This window comes from Hemitrygon akajei, chromosome 15 (assembly GCF_048418815.1).
Source record: "Hemitrygon akajei chromosome 15, sHemAka1.3, whole genome shotgun sequence".
Taxonomy (NCBI): Eukaryota; Metazoa; Chordata; class Chondrichthyes; order Myliobatiformes; family Dasyatidae; genus Hemitrygon; species Hemitrygon akajei.
Window position 1 is genome coordinate 30095385 of NC_133138.1, and position 26086 is coordinate 30121470.

A 26086-nucleotide genomic window follows, 5' to 3' on the forward strand; every position below is an offset into this window, starting at 1 on the left:
TTAATCATTTGGATTTCTTCATGTTTTTCTCCCATGACTGGCTCTTGGTAATGTGGTGTCCTTGTTCTTTCTGTTTAAGCATGTAAAGTTTATTTTGATAGGCTCAGGGATTCTGTTTTACTTGTATTATTTAAGTGGATGCCTGATTTACGCTAATTGCTGGGTCTGGTTTTGAGACTGTTACTTCTCGCAGTGTCGCTCAGCCGAGCCACCGGTATACTTTTGGAAATATTATGAATAAACTCTCAACACCATCTCCACATCAGAGTCCATCATTCCTCTGCAGGTGGCCTCCGATATTGCCTGCACACATTGTGGCAGGGGCTGAAAGGATGTTTCTAAATCCCAAATAATTTTAATCAGAAATTATGAATGGAATCAGAACTCAACTTATTGAAAATAAATTCTCCATAATGTTCCTCATGACACAGATCACATTGAGAAGTTGTCGTCTGATTATGTTTACCTTTCCATTTTCAGGAATTGGGAATTCTATTTACTTTTTCCATCAGGAAGGGAACTTTGTATTGAAGGGACCAGAGAATCCTGGAAGTGACTCCATTGATTTGGAATGGAGGTCACACACAGGGCAACAATCTACAAAGCGATTGGCTGCTTTTCACAGGGAAAATCAGCAGTGGGCCATACAATGGAGTGATGAGTTCAGTAAAATACCAGACATTTCCCAGAGGTTACATGTGGACTGGGGAACCCTTAATCTGAAAATCAAGAAACCTACCTTTGAATTTGCGGGACTGTTCACCTGGAATCAGACACAGACCGCTGGGAAAATCCTGAGGCAGTGGGAAGTATTTGGGATCAAAGGTAAGTCAGTTAATGAGTAGAATGGGTTCAAGAACATGATCACAGTTTCTTCAAATTCAAAATATAATGTTGGAATTGCATCTATGTTCAGGTATTTCCTGTAACTGCCTGCAGGAAAACATATATCAAGTCGGTATTGGTGTCATATAAATCTTTTGATAATAAATTTACTTTGAACTTTGATTCTCTAGGCCTGAAATCCAGCATAAAGTGAATTATTCATTGCAATCAGCCTGGTGGGTAACAATATTTGAGTCATTCAATTGGTCAGTTTTGTATAAACATTGCAGCAGAGTTATAGAAAAATGGAAATATAGAAAACCTACAGCTCAATACAGGCCCTTCGGCCCACAATGTTGTGTGAACATGTCCCTACCTTAGAAATTACTAGGATTACCCATAGTCCTCTATTTTTCTAAGCTCCATGTACCTATCCAAAGGTCTCTTAAAAGACCCTATCATATCTGCCTCCACCACCGATGCCGGCAGCTCATTCCACACACTCACCACTCTCTGCGTAGAAAACTTACCCCTGACATCTCCTCTGTACCTACTCCCCAGCACCTTAAACCAGTGTCCTCTTGTGGCAACCATTTCAGCCCCTGGTAAAAGCCTCTGACACTCCACACGATCAATGCCTCTCATCATCTTATACACCTCTGTCAGGTCACCTCTCATCCTTCGTCGCTCCAAGGAGAAAAGGCCGAGTTCACTCAATCCGTCTTCATAAGACATGCTCCCCAATCCAGGCAACATCCTTGTAAATTCCTCTGTAATCTTTCTATGGCTTCCACATCCTTCCTGTAGTGAGGCGACCAGAACTGAGCACAGTACTCCAAGTGGGGTCTGACTTGGGTCCTATATAGCTGCAACAATACTTCTCGGCTCCTAAATTCAATTACATGATTAATGAAGGCCAATACACCATATGCCTTCTTAAGCACAGCTGCTTAACCTGCGCAGCTGCTTTGAGCGTCCTATGGACTCGGACCACAAGATCCCCCTGATCCTCCACACTGCCGAGAGTCTTACCATTAATACTATATTCTGCCATCATATTTGACCTATCAAAATGAACCACCTCACACTTATCTGGGTTGAACTCCATCTGCCAATTCTCAGCCCAATTTTGCACACTATCAATGTCCCACTGTAACCTCTGACAGCCCTCCACACCATCCACAACACCTCCAACCTTTCTGTCATTAGTCTGCTGCAAGTCATCACTACAATCACCAAGATCCTTTTCCATAGTGAATACTGAAGTAAAGTATTCATTAAGTACCTCTGCTATTTCCTTCAGTTCCATACACACTTTCCCACTGTCACACTTGATAGGTCCTATTCTTTCACGTCTTATCCTCTTGTTCTTCACATACTTGTACAATGTCTTGGGGTTTTCCTCAATCCTGCCCGCCAAAGCCTTCTCATGGCCCCTTCTGGCTCTCCTAATTTCCATTTTAAGCTCCTTCCTGTTAGCCTTATAATCTTCTAGATCTCCAAAATTACCTAGCTCTCTGAACCTTTTGTAAGCTTTTCTTTTCTGGAGATGATAGGATTGAACCTGTGTGAGAGCTGAGGAAAATGGCTTTGGCCTCCAGAATATCTAAACTACAGCTCATCTGTGACAAAGTCATGGATTTTGAAATTGGAATGGCAGCAGAGGTTCTCATGTTCAGTAAAATTACTCAGTGAAGTTGAAGGAAACATTGAGATTTCCACACATGCACAGCCACAGCTTTATGTGGAAGTCTGAAGCTGTTGTCAATAATTCTCAGCTCTCTTATCGGCGGACCTGTTTTCAGACTTTCCCAGTGGAATAATGGGAAATTAATGAATTTATGAAAATATGAATGTTACAAACTGCTCTAAGATTTAAGACGTAATTTTTTATTCATATGCTAAGATATATGTAGATCATCAAACTCCAAAACACTAAATTGATTTTAAGCTACTGGAATATAATTCCCTCAGGTAAACTGAGCACAGCTGGCCAGTATTTGGTTTTCTATCGGTTTGTAGGGAAGTGACAATTCTGCCTGGAGCAGTTCAGAGAGCCTGCGGGGAACTGAACCACACATCATGTGTCTGTTTCCACAGTTGAGGCCGACTCACAGAGACCTGTAATGGGCAGTGACGTCACCCTCAGCTGTACCATCTCCAGACTCCCAGATACCATCAGTCTCCACTGGAAACCAGTGGACTCATCCCAGCAGAACAGGAGAAACACTGATCAGATCCGGCTGAATAACACCGTCTATCTGATGGTCCGACACATTGGAACAGGAGATCCCAGTCTCTACACATGGGAAGTGCAGGAAAATGGCTCCATTGTTCTCACTGGAGACACCAATGTTGCAGTGGATCAGGGTGAGTCCAAAGCTTCCTAGGAGCAGGAAAGAAATAGTTGTTGATTATAAACTGTTCTACAGATTGTACAGTCAGCAGACACTAACCATGGTATTTCACTGCAGGGTGTGGTCATTGCTTTTACACTGGGACACAATGTAAGTATACAGCCATAGTCCACTTTATTAGACAAACCTGTACCCCGGCTCATTATTGCGAATATCTAATCAGCCAATAATGTGGCAGCAACTCAAAACACATGGTCAAGAAGGCACTGTAACTTAGACAACCATCCATTATAATAGGGGTGTGCAGAAGAGCACTGAATGCCTAACACATTGAAACTTGATGGCCTATAGCAGAAAAAGACCATGATCATTTGCTCAATGGCCACTTTATTAGTTACACGAGGTATCAATTGAAGTGGCCTTTGAGTGTGAACTGAGACTGATGGAGCCTCCAATCAATCATTTCAATTCACCTGCAGGAATCAAAGGTTCATTTTGGTAGGTCACATATGGTGGCAGAATATAGTATTAATGGTAAGACTCTTGGCAGTGTGGAGGATCAGAGGGATCTTGTGGTCGAGTCCATAGGACGCTCAAAGCCGCTGTGCAGGTTGACGCTGTGGTTAAGAAGGCATACGGTGTATTGGCTTTCATTAGTCATGGATTTGAATTTAGGAGCCGAGAGGTAATGTTGGAACTATATAGAACCCTGATCAGACCCCACTTGGAGTACTGTGCTCAGTTCTGGTCGCCTCACTACAGGAAGGATGTGGAAGCCATAGAAAGGGTGCAGAATTTTACAAGGATGTTGCCTGGATTGGGGAGCATGTGTTATGAGACAGGTTGAGTGAACTCGGCCTTTTCTCCTTGGAGTGATGGAGGATGGGTGGTGACCTAATAGATGTGTATTCGATGATGAGAGGCATTGATCATGTGGATTGTCAGAGGCTTTTTCCCTGGGCTGAAATGGTTGCCACAAGAAGACACAGGTTTAAGATGCTGGGAGTTGGTACAGTGGAGATGTTGGGGTAAGTTTTTTACTCAGAGAGTGGTGAGTATGTTGAATGAACAGCCGGCAACGGTGGTGGAGGCGGAGACGATAAGGACTTTTTAGAGACCTTCGGACAGGTACATGAAGCTTAGAAAATTAGAGGGCTATTGGCAAGTTTGGTAATTTCTAAGGTAAGGACATGTTCAGCACAACTTTGTGGGCCAGTATTGTGCTGTTTCTCTGTTTCTACGAATAAAATCCATCCATGGATGTAAACAAATCATCTTCCAGTCTGTAATGAAATGGAGACCTACAAACTAATTAAAAATATAGATAAAGGAGTAACATGATTAAGCTGTTGGCTGTAACATTCCCCTGGGGTCTCTAGCGTGAGTCACTTATGGATGTATTCTAAATGTTTCTCATTTATGGAGAGTTCTCATTGCCTGGTAATGTTGAGATTCTCTCAGCTCATTTATTATCTCCAGTTCAACAGTTTCTCTTAGCAGGGTCTGTGTTTGGGGAAGATGACATCTCAATTAGCACCCGAGGTATTCCAACTCCCCATCCACTTCCCTGTCTCAGCCATCCTAGGAGCGGGTACTTATCCCAGTGGAAACCTCAAACATCCATATCCCAGCATCTGTGATAATCTGTTTCTTTGTTTCCTGTCCCTGTCTTGCAGATCTACACAATAAGACGTACACAGTTTATCGGGCAGATATAGACCACAGTGAGCTCACGCTGATTTGTGAAAGTTATTTTGAGTTACATAAAACCAAATGGATTTGGAAATCACACCTTTTCCAGAATCGGGTGATGGAAATAGCTACTACCTACAAATCTCAGCTTATCAACGTCACTGGGAGGAGCTACTTCAAGAACCGACTGAGAACTACAGAGGAAAATCTGAATGTCAGTAATTTCAACGTGAGGATTGTTCCTGTGCAGTTTGAAGATGCTGGAGTTTACACATGTTCTCAGGGATCACATCAATATGTGGCCATTGAATTAATCACAGTTAGAGGTAGGGGACAGAATCTTGCTGTTGTTTTCACTGATATATCACTGGGAGTTTGCAGTTTTTTGTACATGCTTCAGTTTCAGCACGAGCTTCTCCAGTTACTTCCCTCATCTGAAAACATGATTTTTTCTCCAAAACCTCTGCTAAAACTTATTTGTAATTACTGAATACAAACTGCTCTAAACCAACAGAATATGGCAACAATTTGAAATATTCTTTTCACTTAAATTTGCTTTCAAACACTTCTTTTTCTTTATTCTTGACAGTTAATGTGATGAATTTTTCCCACAGCTATGAGTGAGACAGTTGCAAAAATCAGTATTTCTTTGTTACTTTGAAAAAAAAAATCATTCTAATCCTCAGAATTTCTGTCCCCCTGCAATATTATAGATTGATGTTTGAAACTTCGTTCAAATGAACTCCCTTCCTTTTTGGGCATCTCAGGAAGCGACTCATTAACCCTCAATGGCAGTCTCCAAACTCAGCACCGAAAGATCCACTGTTCTCAGGCCACATACGCCTAGAGAATACACACTCCACAAAATCCGTGAGATTGCAATGTCTCATCCTTGAGATTGGGATCCCCGGTTTGTGTCAATGCTGTTTGATTTGCTACCCTGTTACAACTCATTGGCAGAAAATAACAAACTGCACACTGCATATAATTAAAGGAAGTATATTTTTGAATATTAACTTAACTAAAAGATCAGTAAAGAAATGAAAGGAAAATAAAACAGAAAGTGTCCATTATAATTAAGCAGTCAAATAAGCACAGGTTGGAGGTCAACTCTTCCAAAAGTCATAATCACCGATCCTCAGTAGAGTCCTGCAACATGCTCCATTATATCACGGTCCTCAACAGATCGAATCCTATGACCGGTTCTCTCCAGCACCTTCCCTCTTCATCTGCTGTTGAACAAATGCAAAAGTTCTCACCAGTGTCAGGCACAAGAAAAATCCGCTCCCCAAGCCTTCTCTCTTGATTGGATGGCTCACATTCAGATGCACACATTATCTCTAACCATAACCCAAACACGGCTTCTACAGAAAGACCATTACATGAAATAACCTACAACGTTATCAGTGAAACCTTTAATCGGACATTAAACTAGGTTTTAAGGTGAATATAGATGAAGATGAATCAGAATCAGTCTGAATATTGTTGTTAATTTGTGTCAGAATTTTGCAATATGTAGTAATAAAAACAACAAAATATGTGTGTGTGTGTGTATATATATATATATATATATATACACACACATACATAAGAAGAAGGTATGTCCTGGGTGATGGACTTGCCCAGTGATACATGTTGCCCTTCTGAAGCATCATCCCTTGAAGATGTCCAAGTGCCCATGATAGACCTGACTGCGTTTGCATCTTCCTGCAGCTTTTTACGATCCTGTGCAGGGATCCCCCTCAACCCCCTCCCCCATACCAGATGGTGATGCAGCTATTAAATTCAGGAATTTTAAAATTAAGATTCATTAAACTCTTGTAGAGCGGAAGTGTTGTGCCCAGGGTCATTGTGTTCAGGGTCTGATCATTATACTATCTTTTGAAAACTGACATAAAATACTGTGGAAACTCAAGCTGTACAATAACATGTTGCACACTTATGGTGCCAGTGATCGTTTGGGTTAATTTTAAAGTCAACAGTGATGATTTGGGTTAGTTTTACAGTCAACAGAAAAAAGCAGTACAGTTGAGTTGAAACTTTGGCCATTGTTTAAAATCTCAGTGATTTGTTGTTTCCACAGTCACAGCTGAACCACCCAATGCAGTGACTGAGGGAGACTCTGTTTCCCTGACCTGCTCTGTGTCTGAGGTCAGTGAATCAATGAGACTGGTTTGGATCAACAGTGTTGGTGAAACTGTAGATGAGAAAATATTCATGGAACGAAAGAATGAAGGTGAATCTTTGCAGCTGATTATTCCAACAGACGATAAAGTCCAAAGAAAATGGATGTGTGCTTTGTTTCATCAAGACAGACCCAAGATTTTTATTCTGCATCATCTTCAGGTGAACAGTAAGTGACTTAGTTTTGAATCTTTGAGATCTCTTTTTTCAAATCGTAGACATTCATATTATATCGCAGAGCCCATCTCATGCTTGTAATGTTACTTCCCTTTTAAGCAGGCCAAGTCTCAGAAGGGATTACTGTTGGGTGGTTGACTAATGAGCAAAAGCTACCCTGGTACATAGAAAGCAATCATGTATTTAATCATCAATGTCTGTCCTTTCTGAGAGGTGATCTCTGAGATATAATAATTGATCCGTCTTTTCCAGGGTATCACTGTGAACCTTTATTATTAGTGGACAGTGTTATACAGTGAAGTAGGTAATGGAGGATCTTTGTCTTGTTGTTGAAGAGGACCATGCTTTCAAAAGATAACACAAAGGCAGATTCAGCAAAATCCTCCTCAAAGAATAGCTTTCTTAGTTACATCTATATTGAAAAATGCAGTAAAATGTGTTGTTTGCCTCAATGATCAACAATACAAGAATGTGCTGGGAGCAGCCCACATGTGTTGCCAAAATAGCATGCTCACAAGTCACTATCCATTACTAACCCTTATATCTTTGGAATGTAGAAGGAATCTGGAGCACCTGAAGGAAACACGTACCACGGGGAGAACATACAGATTCCTTCCAGATTGTCTTGGGAATTGAACCCTGTTCACTGGTGCTGTAAAGCACTATGATAGCCACTATATTAACATGCCAACCGTTGGAACTCACTAGAAGGATCAGTGAACCAATGGTAGTGCCCTCTCTCAGGTCAGCATCACCACCGAGCCCTGAGTTACACTTTGTTAGCTCTGTTGGGCTGCCCACATTGATCATGCATCTGACATCAGAGCCTGGAACAGACACTGTATGGTGAGCTCTGTGGGGGAAGAGAGCACCCAGTGGACAGAGGGAGTGATTCAAGTTAGTGAGTAAATGCTCCTTGAGAAGCAGCAACATCCCCATTACATCACGGCCCTTTACAGGTAAAGCTGTCCTCACCATTGAGCACATTCACAAGGAGCATTGCCATGAAATAGCATTATCATCAAGGTCTACCACCATCTGGGCCATACTCTCTTCCCAAAGCTGCCATCAGGCAGGTGGTACTGGAGCCTTAGATCTCACACAATCTGATTCAGGAACAATTGTCGCCCTTCAACCATCAAGATCCTGAACCAGTGTGGATAATTTCACTCACGCTAAATCTGAGTTGATTCCAGAACATATGGACTCACTTTAAGAAGACTGCAACTCATGTCTCAGTCTAATTTGCAGTTTTTTTCTTATTTATATCCTTTATTATTTGCACAGTTTATCCTCTTTTGCACATTAGTTGTTTGTCAGTGTCTGTGTGAAGTTTTTTATTGATTCCTTTGTACTTCTCTGTTCTACTGTGAAGTCATGCAAAGAAACAAATTTTAAGGTTGAATATTGTGACATACATGTAATTTGATAATTTATTTACTTTGAACATACAATTTTGAACTCTTGGGATTTTCTGGCCAATGGACACTCAAGGCGGTGAACGTCGACAGCCTCGGGTCCCTGTAGTGACAGCAGACAGAAGCACGGCATAAACAACAGAAGCAGTGCAACTCCACACAAACTACTCACTGACAACCACATCAGGTAGCTTCTACCCAGTCAGTGGAAGATCTGTAGTTCCCACATTGGCCTCAAAGCAGAGAGGAGAAAACCTTTCTTGATCCCAATGGACTGGTGAGGTCTGGTCATTACAACCAGTTAGTAAGCATAGCATGCTATGACAGATAGATGTGAAAGATGAGAAATGTTTGCTCCTAATTGAATTTTATCCATGAATATTTTAGTTCAAAAATTAACATCTTAAAACTTCAATTTTCATTCACAGTCAAACAAGGAGCAAAACATGCAGGAAGTTGATATGGAGTTCAGTTCTAGTCACAATGTTTAGGAAAGATGTGAAGGTGTCACGTCTGTGCTGAAATCTGCATTGCACATGTAGCTTTGTGTATTGAGGAAATGCCTCTTGTTCAAAAATGAATTGAATCAGAAATGTCAAGTCCAGTTTCCTGCTGCAACAAACAAAAGAGATGGAGGAACTCAGTGGATCAGGGAGCATCTATGGTAGGAAATGAATACTCAACGTTTTGGGTCAAGAACCTTCATTGAAATTAGAAAGAAAGAGGGTAGAAGGCCAATGAGACATTGAGCAAGAGGTGGTGGGTGATCAGCAGATGTGAGAGGATGGAGAGTGGGAATGATGTAAGAAGTTGGGAGGTGATAGGTGGAAGTGACAAAAGGTTGAAGAAGATAGAATCTGAATAGGAGAAGACCGTGGATCATGGATAAAGAGAAGGGTGGTGAGGAGGAGATCTGGAAGAAGTAATGTGTGGGTAACATGCAGATGGAGAGAGCGGGGGTAAGAAAAGATGGTGTGATAGGGGTCAGTGGGATGAGAACATAATGTAAAAGGAGAGAAGTAAGTGTTTACCAGAAGTTAGAGAAATTGACATTCATGCCATGAGAATGGAGACTCCCAAGGTGGAATATGAGGTTCTGTTCAGCAATATAATGTTCAGCAATTAGCCTCAACATGGCAGGAAAAGAGGTCTTGGACAGACATGTCAGTGTGGGAATTGGAAGAGGAGTTAAAATGGGGTGTTTCCAGGAGATCTGCCTGGTATTGCAGACAGAACCAATGTGCTCAACGAAGCAATTAGACAATCTACATTGGGTCTCAATGATGTAGAACAGACAAATTTTCTGCTGAGTGAGATTTTCATGGAGAAAATACTTAAGCAATTTAAAACTAGCACAAAAATATTCATAACTGGAGGTACATCCAATTTCTAGGCAATTCTGTCACTCTTATGGTGCCATTTATTTGGATAGGACTCAGCATTGACCAGTATCATTTGGATAGGACTCAGCATTGACCAATGTGATTCCTGATATCAACATTCCAATGAAAGTACATTAGGTCAACATGTTAACTGTTTCTCCATCCATGGATGCAGCCCATTTTGCTGTATGTTTCCAACATTTTCAGAATCAGATTCAGAATCAGGTTTATTATCACTGGTATGTAATGTGAAGTTTGTTAACTCAGCAACAACAGTTCATACAATACATAATCTCACAGAGAGAAAAAAATAATTATAACAATTTAAAAAAATAATAATAGAAATAAAAAAGTAAATCAATTACATATATTGAATAGATTTTTAGAAATGTGCAAAACCTGAAATACCGTATATTAAAAAAAAACTGAGGTAGTGTCCCAAGATTCAATGTCCTTTTAGGAATCGGATAGCAGAGGGGAAGAAGCTGTTCCTGAATCACTGAGTGTGTGCCTTCAGGCTTCTGTATCTCCTACCTGATGGTAACAGTAAGAAAAGGGCATGTCCTGGGTGCTGGAGGTCCTTAATAATGGACGTTGCCTTTCTGAGTCACCCTAAACCTTTAGACATCCCTAAAGATGTCCTGGGTACTTTGTAGGCTTGTACACAAGATGGGACTGACTCAATTCACAACCTTCTGCAGCTTCTTTCAGTCTTGTGCAGTAGCCCCTCCATACCAGACAGTGATGCAGCCTGTCAGAATGCTCCCTACAGTACTATAGAAGTATTTCAGTGTATCTGTTGACATGGCAAATCTCTTCAAACTCCTAATAAAGTATAGCCGCTGTCTTGCCTTCTTTATAACTACATCGATAATATTGCGATCAGGTTAGATCCTCAGAGATCTTGATACCCAGGAACTTAAAATTGCTCACTCTCTCCACTTCTGATCCCTCTATGAGGATTTGTTCGTGTTTCCTCATCTTGCGCTTCTGGAAGTCCAGAATCTGCACTTTGGTCTTACCAACATTGAGTGCAAGGGTGTTGCTGCGACACCACTCAACTAGCTGGTATATCTCGCTCCTGTACGCTCTCTTGTCTCCATCTGAGGTTCTACCAACAATGGTTGTATCAGCAACTTTATGGATGTCATTTGAGGTATACCTAACCACACAGCTATGATTATAGAGGGGACTATAGCAGAGGGGTAAGCACACACCCCTGAGGTGCATCCATGTTGTCAGTGAGGAGGAGATATTATTACCAATCTGTACAGATTATGTCCTTTCGTTTAGGAAGTTGCGGGTCCAATTTCAGAGGGAGGTACAGAGTCGCAGGTTCTGTAGCTTATTGATCAGGACTGTGCAGATAATGGTGTTAAACACTGAGCTATTGTCAACAAACAGCATCCTGACATAGAGGTGCTATTTTCCAGATGATCTCAGGCTGTGCGAAAAGCCATTGAGATTGCATCTGCCGTAGACCTATTGTAGCGATAGGCAATTTGCAGTGGGTCTAGCTTTTTGCAGAGGCAGGAATTCATTCCAGCCATGGTCAACCTCTCAAAACATTTCAAAGCAGACTGTTGGATGTACATTTTCTCTGATAAGATGTATTCTCAACCTCATTATAAACTTGCACTTTATTTTTTTACCTGCACTGCATTATCTCAGTAGCTTTTACACTTTATTCTGCATTGTTATTGTTTTACATTGTTCTTCCTCAGTGCAATGTGTCATGATTTAATCTGCATCAAGCTTTTCAGTATATCTTGGTACATTTTTTAATTAAGTGCAATCTTGAACAATAGTCAGATCAGAAATGCTGATCAAGTCATCTGGTTCCCAAAGAGAACTCTGATAGGTCAATCAGATGGTTCACTGCTGCTCAGTGTTAAAACACAAAAAAGTCATACATACAATTAAGAAACATTAAAAAATAGTAGAAATACTGGAGTCGTGATGAATTCTGCTGGAGAGAGACAAATGCTGTCCTCCATAGTTCAAAGAGATTGAACGATAAGATTGCATGGTGACAAAACTTGGTAGGAGCACTTGGAACTAAAAACTAATCCCTACCAGGAGAAAATAGCACCTGATCTTTCCGCATTGTTCTCTCAGTAGTTTAAGGACTAAGTCCAGCCGGAACATAACTCACAAGTGCTCTTGAAAGTCAGGTATTAACCCTAATACCAACAGGCAAGTATTGCCATCCTGGTCCCCTCCATGATAGCTTATGAAGAAGCATGTGACTTCCCTCCCAGAGATGATAGGTGTTTGTACACTCGACTCTTGAAGGCTGGGACCCCGTTGTCGCAGATGTTTTCAACCACAGGATCTGGAAGGCTGTTCCAAATTCTGATAACACAGTGAAGGAGACTTCTATCCAGTGTGAACGCTTTCACATCAGGCATAGAAACAGTATGAGCAGGCACAGATAAACTTGATTGTGTGATGTGGCCGTCTCTTGCAAAATGAAGGCAGCATGGTGCAAAGGTTTGCAGGGTTGTGGCATATGACAATAACAAACCAATATCCAATACCAGGTATTGAACATCAACTCCAGTCAGTCTGGCACACAAAGCTCCTCATCCTTTGGCCCAACTACAGCCTGCTTCTGCCAGGTGCTAGGATGTCCTTTAAAGACAGGAGACAATGTCAGTAACAGTGTGAATAGGTCAGTGATGGGTGTGTGCTGAAAATACACAAATACATTTTCAGTAGCACTGCAATGGAATAGTGAATTTCAGCGGCACGGTTATCGGTAGGTTCAATGCACAGCAGAGTTTTAGTACTTGGAAATCAGGAAGTTCTAGACGCAGGAATTCTGAAGGAAAAACAGAAATACCGGAAACACTAAGCAGGTCTGAGAATATCTATGGAAACGGAAAAGTGTTAAATTTTCAGGTCAAAAACCCTTCCTTGGAATCTGATGAAAGTTTTACCAGATGCATCCTTGGAATCTGACTGGTTTTTTTTTCAAAGAGCCTGCCTTGCAATCTGATGCAGGATTTTTGACCTGAAACATTAATTCTCTCAATTCTCTTATGGAAGAAGCTGCCTTACCTGCTGACTGTATATAGTATTTACAGCTTGCTCCACTTTAGAGGGATTAGAAGTTCTGGGCCAAAAGCCACCCCACTGTGGCAATTCCTGTTCCAGTAGAAACACAGACTATGATGGGCATTCCCCTGTTCAACAGTGGGAGGCCTCACCCATGAACTGGATCCCTAGCAGCCGCATATCCCCACACATCTCCTGCCAGAAAGAGATACCTGATTGAAATCGGGACCTAGATCCCACTGCGATTCATTTCTTGTCTCTCTCTGATGTTTACTGAGAATGGGTGAAGTTCCTCAACATTCAGGTCAGTTAACCTTGATCAGAAATTAAACCCAGAACCTGTGATCTAAATTAGTCAATGTTATTTCTCAATCATTTGGATAGCTTTTGAATGATGTCAGCATAGTCAATGAGAAATTTGTCTTATTGTTTTGATAGAGGATCGCAGTTTTAAACACACCACTGTTGTAATTACTGGTGGACTGGCCCTTCTCCTCATCATTATCCTGGTGGTGGTCTTGTGTCTAAGAAAGTGCAAGAATACAGGTAAGATAATTGAAGAAATGGGGAACATAATTCCAAAAACAAACAATGGCAATTTTATCCTTTCTACACAGAGAAATAATATTAAACTAGAGTTTGAGTTGAACTGAAAGACCTTTGAAATTAAAAAAAATCAAATATTAATGTATCACTGAGCCTGAATCTGATGACTGTAGAAACATAAATTACATATTGTTGCATTTTTTTTAACTTGTAAAGATTTGAGTTTATGGGCAGTTGAATCACATTTTGCTAAATGCATGAAGTTGGAGAAAAAAGCTGAAAGCATTTTAAGAGCTCTCTCTGTACAGGTTTGGGAAATCAAAGCCAAAAATCACGACAGCCAAAGAGGAATACAGAAGATGACTCTAACCTGTATGCAAATCCAAACGAATTGCATCCAATACAAGGTAACAGCAAGATCGAAGCAGCAGAGCAATTTACTTTTATGTCCCATTTGCTCACAGCAGTTTTGTCTTGACTTTGTAACTTAAAAATAATCTTCGAACATGGAAATTGTGTGTGTGTGTGTGTGTGTGTGTGTGTGTGTGTGTGTGTGTGTGTGTGTGTGTGTGTGTGTGTGTGTGTGTGTGTGTGTGTGTGTGTGTGTGTGTGTGTGTGTGTGTGTGTGTGTGTGTGTGTGTACACACTGAGAAGCTGGGTCCTGAATCACTATAGGTTCAGTCAGTGAGGTGTCAGAGAATCACAGTATCATAAATGGATACACCATCAAAACAGGCTATTTGTGTCATAAGAGGTTCTATTTCACACAAATTCAATGAGATGAACAGTCCACATCTCAGTGCCCTGAGATTGTCTCATAGTCTTATAGAATAAATCAGCCATGATTGAATGGTGCAGACTCAATGGGCCAACTGTTTTTTATGGCCTTACAGTATTTCAGACATATGCAGTGATCAAAAGTAAGAGAATGGTCCTTGGCCTGGACATAGTTAGACAAATACCCTCGCTCTATATCACCACCCTCTGACAATAACATTCACAGTGAGAGCCTGATAGTTTTGGAGGATGGCCTCATTGTCTGGATGCCTGATGCGAATGTCCAGAGACACTGATCTTCTGCAGATGCTGGAAATCTTGAGTGACACACACAAAGTGCTGGAGGAACTCTGCAGGTCAGGCTGCATCTATGGAAAAGAATAAACAGTTAATGTTCTGGGCTGAGACCCTTCATCAGGACTGGAGAGGAAGGGGAGAAGTCAGAGTAAGAAGGTGGGGCTGGAAGTGAGGAAGGAATACAAGGTGCTTGGTGATATGTGAAACCGGGACAGGGGAGTGATTGCAGTAAAGATCTGGAAAGTAGATTAGTGAAAGAACTCAAGGGCTGGAGAAGGGGTAATTGGATAGGAGAGGGCAGAAGACGAGGGATGAAAGGGAAGAGAGAGGAGCACCAGAGGGAGGTGATGGGCAGGTAAAGAGATGAGGTGAGAGAAGGAAATAGGAATGGGGAATGGTGAAGTTGGGGGATGGGGCCATTATCGGAAGTTTAACTAATCAATGTTCACGCCATCTGGAAGGAGGCTACCTAGGTGTAATATATATGGTGGTGTTCATCCAACCTGAATGTAGCCTCATTGTGTCAGTAGAGGAGGCCACAGACTGACATATTGGAATGAGAATCAGCAGTAGAATTTAAATCAGGAGATCCAGCTTTTTTTGTGTGTTGGATGGAGCAAAGATGCTCTGTGAAGTGGCCTTCCAATCTACAAAGGGTCTCTCTGACATATAGGAGGTCACATCAGGGGCACCAGATATAGTACGTGACCCCAGCAGACTCGCAAGTGAAGTATTGCCTTACTTGGAATGAATGCTTGGGGCTGTGAGGGAGAAGGGGTAGGGGTATGTGTGCCACTTGTTTCACTTGCAAGGGTAGTACAAGGAGGGAGATCAATGGGGAGGGATGAGTGACAAGGCAGTTGTGTAGGGAGCGATCCCAGAGAAAGTGGGGTTGGTGTGGAAGATGTGGTTGGTGGTGGGATCCTGTTGGAGATGGCGGAAGTTATGGAGAAGTATGTGCAGGACATGAAGGTGAGTAGGTTGGGTGGTGAGGACAAGAACTCATCACTCCCCACTGATGACTAGGGCTCAATCTACTGCTGTTAACATATGTCACATTTACCCAATAAAAAACCTGTTGAAGTTAATTTATTCTGTGTTACTGGAATTCAAAATTGGGAATTGACCTGGACCTTCCACAATGTATTAATGTGTAGTGTGGTACAACATGTTTCCATTAACTTTCTGAATCAATCCCCATATTATCATTGTAACATTGAATGCCTCTAGCACACATTATTAATACTGCGATCACACAGTATTTCTCCTCATGCTGGTGGCTGTCATTATTGATAGGGCACTTTTTTCTCAAGATACCCGATGTTACTTCTTGAAAATCAAGCCAAGTAAATGAAATGCTTATTCTCCAGGAACTAATGCAATGCCGGAGCCTGAGACCAGCCATATTGCTGAATATATGTCTGTGAGCAGGAAGGCAGTACAAAAAGGTAAATAGATCAATCTCTCATTCAATGAATTTCTCTGCTTGTACTTTTGTGAAATTATTAACACAACAGTTTGCAGGTTTGCAATCAAAATCTATATATATAGAGGAATTGAATCTCAATCACAAAACTGACTGATCAATCCAATACCCTGTCTAGTGCCTACTACCCTTCACTCCCTCCCAGTCTCTTTCAAACAACACAGGCCTCACTCTGCATTCTACAAGGGTCTAATTTTCGCTGGATCATTATGGTTAAGACATAAAAGTAGATAAACCACAACATAGTGTAGTAGTTAGCACAATGTTTTACTGTATGGATGATCTGGGTTCAAATTATGCCACTGCCTGTAAGGGGTTTGTATGTTCTCCCCGTGACCCCGTGTGTTTTCTCCGGGTGTTCTGGTTTACTCCCACAGTCCAAAGACGTACTGGTTGGTAGGCTAATTGGTCATTGTAAATTGTCCCATGATTAGGCTCGGATTAAATCGGGAGGCTGCTGGGCGGCATGGCTCAAAAGGCTGGAAGGGCCAATTACATGCTGTATCTCAATCAATAAATAAACACACACATTGGGATCACACTTCTGGAAAATGGATAGCATGGTTGGTGGCTGCAGGGTCGGCACAACATTGTGGGCCAAAGGGCCTGTAATATGCTGTACTATACTATGTTCTATGTTCTAGAACGAGTCCACAGTCCTTGTGCTCTAAATGTGACCATCCACTTCATGAGATCTCATCCACTATTGAATACCTCCACCATATTTCAGCAGTACTTCAATGTGTATGGAATCACTGAATATTATCAGTCAAAGTGTCAGTGTAGTGTGAACATGTCATATTAGACACCATTGCTTTCTCCAGAAATTAGGTGGTATTTCTGAACATACATGAATGATAGAGCCATGTTTCTTGAAAAATCTGAAATAATTTTTAATAAATCAGACCACACTGATTTTTTTCACGTGAAAAATCTTTTTTCCAAATTCCAGCCTTCTCCACAAATTATTTAATCCATCTTGTCTAAGCCTAACTCCATGATTATATTTAATGATTTGGCATCAACCAGTGGAGAATTCACCTGGCTCATTGTTGTCTGGGAATTCCTCATTTCAGTCCTGAATGACTCCTGTCTTGGACTGTCCACTGTAGGAAACATCCTTACTGCATCCACTTCATTGGAATTCCATCTGAACTCCTCTTATTCTTCTAAATTCCAGAGAATACAATTTGAATTAACCCAAATTCTCCATGAGACCATGTGACCATACAGATTCGCAACATCTAATATCCAGGGTCACACAGAGATGACCTCCTCATCTCTGTTCTGAATGGATGTCTCTCTATTCTGAATCTGTGCCCTCTAGGTTGCTATGTTGCAGTGTCAATGGAACACCACAGAAGTGTACTGATTAGCACAGTGCTTTATAGCATGAGCAGTAAGATTAGTGTTTGATTCCCATCACTGACTGTAGGGAGTTTGTACATTTTCTCTGTGACCACGTGGGTTTCCTCGGGTGCTCCAATTTCCTCCCACATTCTAAAGATGTACAGGTTAGGGTTAGTAAATTGCAGGATTAGTAAGAATGCTATGTTGGCACCAGAAGCGTGATGACACTTGTATGCTGCTCAGCACAATCCTTCCTGATTGGATTTGACACAAATGACATATTTCACTCTTTTTTTTTGTACATGTGACAAATAAAGCTAACCTTTACTTTTCTCTGATAAACTAATTTCCTCAGAAATAGAAAGTTCTGGGTTCAAGTCCCTGAATGTGTAATCTAGACTGATTCTTTACGGATACTCTTCACTGACTGGCATTTGCTTTGTTTGGGCCTCCTGATACAGATGCAAATTCCAAACTGCGGGAGGAACTCAGCAGATTGAACAAACTCAAATCAATTGGGACAACTCTGTAACGTAGTGATTAGCATAACACTTTACAGCACCAGTGACTGGGCTCAATTCTGACACTGTCTGTAAGGAGTTTGTATGTTCTTCCCATGACTGTGTGGGTTTCCTCTGGGCACTCTGGTCTCCTCCGACATTCCAAAGACTATGGTCAGGGTTGGTATGTTTCGATGTTCATGTACAGATGAAGCTAATCATTGTTTCATCTTTGTTTCTATTTTGTCCCCACAGACACAGAGGAAAATATTCATTATGGATCCATCTGCTTCGAGGAAAATGCGCCAGGTAATAAAATTGTTTTAAATTTTTTCATTTTTTGTCAGGATGAGGATTGTTGGTGATGAGTCTGAAACTCTTTGGGCCCCTGATATGGCCATCCTGGGGTAAAGGTCCTCACTCACCCCATTAACACACTGTGGGACAGTCAGCTGAGGCTCAGTCCATAACCCAGCCTTCTCTGTGCAGGTCCTGTCTCCCCCCACAGATACAAGCACAAACATTTGTGCTGATATTGCAACACAATTTTGCTGGTCAGGTGCAAACTCAAGGCACATTTGTGTCCTCAGAGGACATATAAAGTCAGTCAGCAGAATTCTGAATGAGTAAATGTGACTTACGTCTGATCTCCCGTCCATATCATCAGCATCATTAAAAATTCGAGCAGGTTTGACTTGATTTGATTCAATGCAAACGATACATGTTGCTGCGTCAAATCACCCTAATGCATGACAGCAACCTTTTTGCGTCAAATCAAGTCTACCAAAAGTGTAACTTCCCGGTGACCAAACATTTTAATCCTGAATCCGATTCCTGTACCAACATGTTGGTCCATGACCTCCTCTTATGTCAAGATGATGTCACCTTTAGGGTGGAGAAGAAACTTCTTGCATTCTGTCTGGCCAGCCTCCAACCTGATGGCATGAATATCAATATCTCCCCCTCCCCTCTTCTTCTATTTCCCACTCTGGTCACATACCTCTTCTCACCTGACTATCCCCTCCCCCGGATCCCCTCCTCATTTCCTTTCTCCTATGGTCCACTCTCCTCTCCAATTAGATTCCTTCTTCTCCATCCCTTTATCTTTCCAACCCAGCTGGCTCCACCTATCACCTTCTAGCTATGCTAACTCCCCTTTCCCCATCTTTTTATTTTGACATCTTCCTCTTTCCTGAAGAAGGGTCTCAGCTCAAAGTAGTGACTGTTTATTCACTTCTATAGATGCTGCCTGATCTACTGAGTTCCTCCAGCACTTTGTGTGTAAATTTCCAGCATTTGTCAACTTTCTCCTGTTTGACATTTCACTGTATCATTTGACAAGTCTCTGATCTCTCACTCTTCCATTCATCCTCAAAACCATCAGATAGAGGAGCAGCATTAGTTCATTTGACCCATCAAGTTTGTTCCATCATTCAAACAATGGCTGATTCTTTTCACAAATTCATTCACCCTGTAATCGTTGAACCACTGAACAATCAAAAACCTATTAATCTCTTCCTTAAATACACCTGATTTGGCCACCACTGGCCACTGTGAAAATGAATTCCACAGATTTATGACCATATGACTGAAGAAATTCCTCCTCATCTCTCTTACTAATGAAAGCACCTCCCCATAACCAATCTTTCCTGGCCTATTGGTATCCAATTGAGTTCAATGACATCTCTCGATGTTCTCCTGAACACCATTGACTTCAATACAAATAAAATGGGAGAGAGTTCTGGATTCCTGCTTCCTTATTTCCCAGTGCATTTATCTGAAAAACACTCACATTCACAACTCCTCACTGACCCAGATTCATCCAAGAATCATGAAAAGTTTGGTTCATTTACAACCATTCCTATAGCTCACTGAGGTTTGTGTATATTTTACCCAGATAGATGGAATGAAGTTTTCTGGAAATTCAAAGTTTGAAATACATTTATTATCAAAGTATGTATACTATATACAACCTTGGGATTTGTCTCCTTACAGTCAACTGCAAATTGAAGTAACCATTTTAAAAAAAGACTTTCTAACATCCAATGAGTAGAACAAAAAATGTACAAGCAGAAAGAATAAGCAAATAACTTTCAGAACTGAAGTTCACAAAAGTGAGTCCACAGCCACAAAGCCAGTCATCATTGCAGCCAATTCAGGAGCCCATTAGTTGCAAACTGCAGCCTCAGTTCAGCACAGAGACAAGTAAATTTCACATGGCACCAAGCTGAACCAACCCATCCCTTGCCTCTGACCCCGAAACCCTGATCATGTAATTAGTTTTGCTACAACAAGTGTATGGGACATTGGAAAAAAGTTGAATTTCCCCATGGGGATGAATAAAGTATCTATCTATCTATCTATCTATTTCAATCTGGCCCGGCTCTTAAATCACCCAAACCTCAGGTTGTTCCTCATTCTCAGACCTGGGCCCTGCCACTTTGATACGCTCTTGGCCGATTCGCCCCATACCCAACCTTTCCAATTTGGCCTGGCACTTCAATCAATCAAACTGATAAAATGAGCAATTAAATTTTTTGCTTATGTTATGTCAGGAAGAGAACGATGCAATCAGTTTAGGGCATTGGTACTCTATTTGTCACTTCCTTTGTCAGTGTGAGCCACTACTGTCATCTTTTGATTGCGATGTTTGTAATTATCACAGGGGAGAGACATGCCACACTATCCTCCAATCAAGTGTCAGATACTGTAAGTACATTGATTCTGTTGTTGAAGTACCAAGTCCAACAAATATTAATTTCCAGATCAAATTTGTGAAGTTGTTTACTGATTTAAACAGATGAAATGTCAACTGGCTTAAATATATGCTCATTGTCCACTTTATTAGGTATATCCTACACCTAATAAAGTGTCCACTGAGTGTATGATCATGGCCTTCTGCTGTTGTAGCCTATCCACTTCAAGGTTCTGCACACCGCCTTGGTGATGGCCTCCACTGGTCAAGGTCGACCATGGATGTTGCAACCTAGCTGTTTGATGCTGATATGGAAGCTAAAGCAGTACGCAATGGAGAACAAGCTGTTTCCCCTACAGCTGGCTCTCCCTCTCCATGCCACTGATGAATCCAAAGGAATAGCAAAGACTGAACCTGTTTGGCACCAGTGGCTTTGGAGGAGTTGCCAGTCAAAAATGAATTCATTGTAGGGACTTCGGGAATGCAGTTCCTGATATTTCATTGAGATTTACTCCAGAAGCCTTCCCTATGAGTGGGTATAGCCACAAGGCAGCGGAGGTATGAAATAAGAGGTTTCCTTATCCTAGGTTAGCTGCCAACCACAGCTGATGAGCCCCATCTGCCCAAAGTGACTGGTTTTAAGGTGCCAGTAACCTGCCTTTGCCCCTTCTCCTTTTAGTCCAAAATGGTTCCGCCAAGCTTAGTAGCTAAGACACATGTGAAAGCCAGGAGCTAGACTTGTTGTCAAAGACTACATTATTTGAAATGCATGTCATTCGGAGCATTTAGTAAGTACTGGGAGCTTATACCCACTATCCTCTCACCATCTCCTCACCGACTAGGACAACCTTAAAGAGCCACCACCTCTGTAAAATGTAGTTATTTGAGTTTCTGTTGCATTCTTGTCAGCTTGAACCAGTCTGGCCATTCTCCTCTACTCTCTCTCTTTAACAAGTCATTTTCAACCACAGAACTACAGCACAGTGATTTTTTTTTGTTTTTCACACCATTCTCTAAACTCTAGAGTCTGTTGTGTGATGATCGCAGGAGATCAGAAGTTTCTGAGATACTTAAACCACTGGTCCAACACCAACATTCCATAGTCAAAGTCACTTAGATCACATTTCTTCCCCATTTTAATATTTGGTCTGAACAATAACTTAACCTCTTGATCATATCTGCATGCTTTCATGCATTTGATGGGAATTAAGGGTTATGGGGAAAAGGCAGGTAGGGTGACATGTGTCCATGGCCAGATCAGTTATGATCTTATTGATTGGCTGAGCAGGCTCAAAGGGCAAGATGGCCTACTCCAGCTACTACTGCTTATGGTCTTATTGAGTTGCTGCAACATGATTGGTTGATTAGATATTTACATTATTGAGCAGACATACTGTACCTAATAATGTGGTCACTGAGTGTAATTGGTATTTCTTTCTCATTCAGAACCAGCCTTCTTCAAATGACAACATCTCATCTGTTGTCTATGCACAGATAACAAAAAACAGAAATGAATAATCTGCTGACAACAGAATGGAACGGCTTGGAATCGATATGTGGAAAGTATATATTTTGAAATCATTTTTTATATTTTAGATTTGTCATGTACTTTCATGAATGTATTTGCCCTGAGTTAACATAATTCAAAGATTCAATCATCTCATTTAACCCATGATGGGTTAAAGAACCAGCAGAAATGGAAAACACTTTGGAGTCTGGTATTGCTATTAACTAATAGTGCTTATTAGTAACTATGCAATACTGTAATATAGATTCAGATATTTCAAACAGGTTAGTAATTATATATATATATATATACACACACACATAAGTGTGGAAATAGGAACAAAACTATGCTCTGCCAAACCTAGGGATGAACGGATATAGTCTTACGATGATGAAGAGAATTCAGTTCAGTTTGAGACAGTTAGTTGAGTAACATTGGAGAGAGAGAGGTGAGAGGTGAGCTGATGCTGTCGCTCTTCCCGTTGTCTTCTGAAATCCCCATTGTCCTCCGAAATCCTGTTGAAGTCACCGACTGTGACCATAACACGTACAATCGTTCTTCTGTGATGGAATTATCACCCAGGCAAGGGTGGACACATAAATAATTCCCCACCGGTTGCCCCTTTTCACACTGCTAGAGACCCTGATTGATTTTCCCAAATCGATCCTCCAAAAACCCCACCTGCTTGTGGGTGCAACAAAGCTCGGTCAGTGTCTGAAACTGTATTTCTGTCTGTGTAACAGCCGACCTGGTACTTATCCCCACGTTTTGGACACCAGCTGTCCATCAACCTGCTCCGCCCTCCTCTCTCTGTAAAAACTTTGCAAGCAGGCAAGTGTCCTTGTGGAAAGGTAAACAACTTGTAGAGAAACCATAACATCAATCTTTCGAGCAGTTTCTGTCTCTCTCTCACTGCATTGGACGCCTCCCTCTCTCTCTTAATAGCAGCACAGTTCATAGAGTCAATTCTGGACCCCATCACAAACTAGGGTCATTTCTGAACCCCATCACACATCATCACTTCTGACTTACAAATAAGAATAATTTCTTTAAAAACAATTTCAGCATTTTGTTTCAATTTCTATAATAGATACTATGTGCAAAAAAAAAGAACAGTGTCATTATGCAAGATAGATTAAATAGTGCGGGCACATTTATTATCAATACAACCAGTATGAATCGTAGGCATGTTATATTGGTGCCAGAAGGGTGGCAACACTTGTGGGCTGCCCCCTGCACAATCCTTGGTCTGTGTTGTCATTTATGCAAAATCAAAAAAAAAATCACTTCATGTTTCAATGTAAATATAACAAATAAAAGCTAGTCTTTAGTATTTCAGAACTTGTCATGATAAATAGTAGTGATTTCAATAAAGCACGACAGGGTTAGATGAAAGCACTATCAAGCGCTAATGGAGCTTGTGACTGTTCGATGCAGACCATTTAATTTACCACAGGAATCCACTACTGTCCTCATAGAACAGAATAATAATTGTAATAGAATCAATGAAAAAACATACCAGTTTACAGAAGACAAAATCTGTTCAAAAAGAAAGAAATAATAAATAAACAAACAATCAAACAAACAATAAATATTGCGAACATGAGATGGAGTGTCCTTGAAAGTGAGTCGATTGGTTGTAGAAGCTTCTTAACAATGGGGCAAGTAAAGTTGAGTTGAAGTTATCCTCTTTGCTTCAAGAGCCAAAAGCTGATTCTGAATTGAAAATATTCTCACAAATAAAGAGAGTAAATGATGGAAATCATTGGTAGGTAGTCTCAATGGAAGAAAGAGATACAGAGATGTATCGCCAGAGCCACTGACTAACATGTTGAATATTCTCATTTTTTTTTCAGACTTTCATCATCTGCACTGCTTTATTTCCGGATGCTTGTTTCACTCACTATGAACTGTTGGAAGACTGCAGAATGACCAGCAGGGCCTGATCCACACAGGTGCAAACAACAATAGACTAATATCAACTGAAGATGTTTCTTGTCCAGAGAATAGATCTAGTTTGCATCTCTACAGGCTTGTTTGGCTAGAATGACCTGTTATCATCTCTATCTCTGGAGGGATGGATGGATGATAGATCAAACCTGTTCCTCAGGAGGCTTCAAAGCCAATAATTTATTTGATAAGGGCTGAAACTTGTTGATTATTGTGGACAATGTGATTGCTTGTTTGCCTACTGTAAAATCCCATGCCCAACATTTTGGTTTTGCTATCAAATGAAAGCAGATCTACGCATTTGAAACTATTAATTTTTCTGCACTCACGGGCTGACAAGTTTGCACTTCTGGATGCGGCAGTTCAGAAGATACTGATAAATGTTCAGCAGGAATTCTGTCTCTGCAGTCTGATGCTGGAAGCCTCCTGGTGACATGGGAAGCTGCAGCGATTCTCCAACATTTAGGGTGGGAAACCACAGGCACAACCAACACCGGGATTAGACAAAGAGACAAGAGACTGCAGGTGCTGGCTGCAGGGTTTTAACCTGAGACATTGACAATTCCAAAGTGGATACAACTCATGGATAATCATGATGATCTACCTAAGAAGAAGGAAGAACAGGAAATAATGTGAATTGTCATTTCTGAGAATCTCTTGCACTTTCTTTCAATGCCAATAAGGGAATACAGGATATCAGGTTCAATTATTTTGTGGCTCTGTATCACTTTTTTAAAAATCTGGGCACCGTGAAGAAAATTTTACTGCAGGATTTCCTCAGACTCATTCCACTCTCTCCAGGTCCTTCCCTTTACCCTTTGGTTTACTCTTGTGAGTGCTTCACCATCCAAAAATAACCCCCTTCAGAATAAGAATCAGATCCAATGTCACTAGCATATGTCAGGAAAGGGAAGTATGATATGGAGGGCAAGCTGTTGCCCATGTTGTCTGTTCCCCCTCTCCACACAGCTGATGAATCCCAAGGAATGGCAGAGACAGATACTGTTTGGCACCAGCGGTATCGCAGGAGTTTTCAGTCTGCGTTGAACTCAACTTAGGAATGCCTTAGGGACTTCCGCTCCAGATTTTTCCTTGGGGTTTACTTCCAAAATTTTCCCCATGAATGGTGTAGCTGAAAAGGCAGTGGAGGTTTGAGATCAGTTTTCTTCCTCCTGGATGAGCCGCCAACCATGGCTGACAAGCCCAATTTGTTCAAAATGACTGGTAGTGAGATCTTATCCCAGTGATAACAACCTTCAGGAACCTACATTGCAAGACAAAGTAATAAAAATTTTAACTTAAAATAAATATATATATAAAATAAACTGAATTATTTGGGCAAATAGAGATGAAAAATACTGAGGAAGTGAGCATGGGTTTATTGTCCATTCAGCAATCTGATGGTGGATGGAAAGAAGCTGTTCCTGAAATATTGAGTGTGTGCCTTCAGGATCTTGTATCTCCTCCTTGATAGTAGCAATGAGAAGAGGGCATGTCCTAAGTAAAGGGCTCTCTACACCACTTTGTTTGACTGATAGAAAAGTATTTCTGGCGAATTACTCAGTGAGATAGGGCCTCTCAGTGGGTTAAAAAAAATTACCTGCCGTTCGATCCTGTTCACATTTAATCTGTTTTCCCAACCCACCTGCCTCCCTGTGACTTCTATCACTGTTATTGATCACTGGCCCTACTGATCACCAGGGTCATTTTTCTTGTTCAGCTCATCATTCATTCTGAGAGGGAGAGATTAGTTTGATTTGTCACATGTGCAACAAGCATTAAAAAATGCGGTGAAATGCGGTGTTTCGAGTAGTTTGCAATGCGCTGTGGCAGCATGTTAGTGTTGTCATGCTTTGGGCGCCAAAACAGCATGCCCACAACTC

At 41.2% G+C, this 26086-nt stretch overlaps 1 protein-coding gene across 1 annotated transcript in view; it reads left to right on the top strand.

Annotated features, from left to right (window-relative positions):
- The window catches only part of LOC140739246 (uncharacterized), a 42934-nt gene extending 18022 nt beyond the window's left edge, over positions 1-24912 (top strand). Inside the window, exons 7-17 of the mRNA XM_073067374.1 lie at positions 481-825; positions 2926-3195; positions 4859-5200; positions 6958-7227; positions 13534-13641; positions 13950-14048; positions 16086-16163; positions 18307-18360; positions 20717-20760; positions 22193-22309; positions 24110-24912. Of these exons, the coding sequence (XP_072923475.1) occupies positions 481-825; positions 2926-3195; positions 4859-5200; positions 6958-7227; positions 13534-13641; positions 13950-14048; positions 16086-16163; positions 18307-18360; positions 20717-20760; positions 22193-22264 (1682 nt within the window). The 3' untranslated portion in view covers positions 22265-22309; positions 24110-24912. The remainder of the gene's footprint in view (positions 1-480; positions 826-2925; positions 3196-4858; positions 5201-6957; positions 7228-13533; positions 13642-13949; positions 14049-16085; positions 16164-18306; positions 18361-20716; positions 20761-22192; positions 22310-24109) is intronic.
- The last annotated feature ends 1174 nt before the right edge of the window (positions 24913-26086 follow it).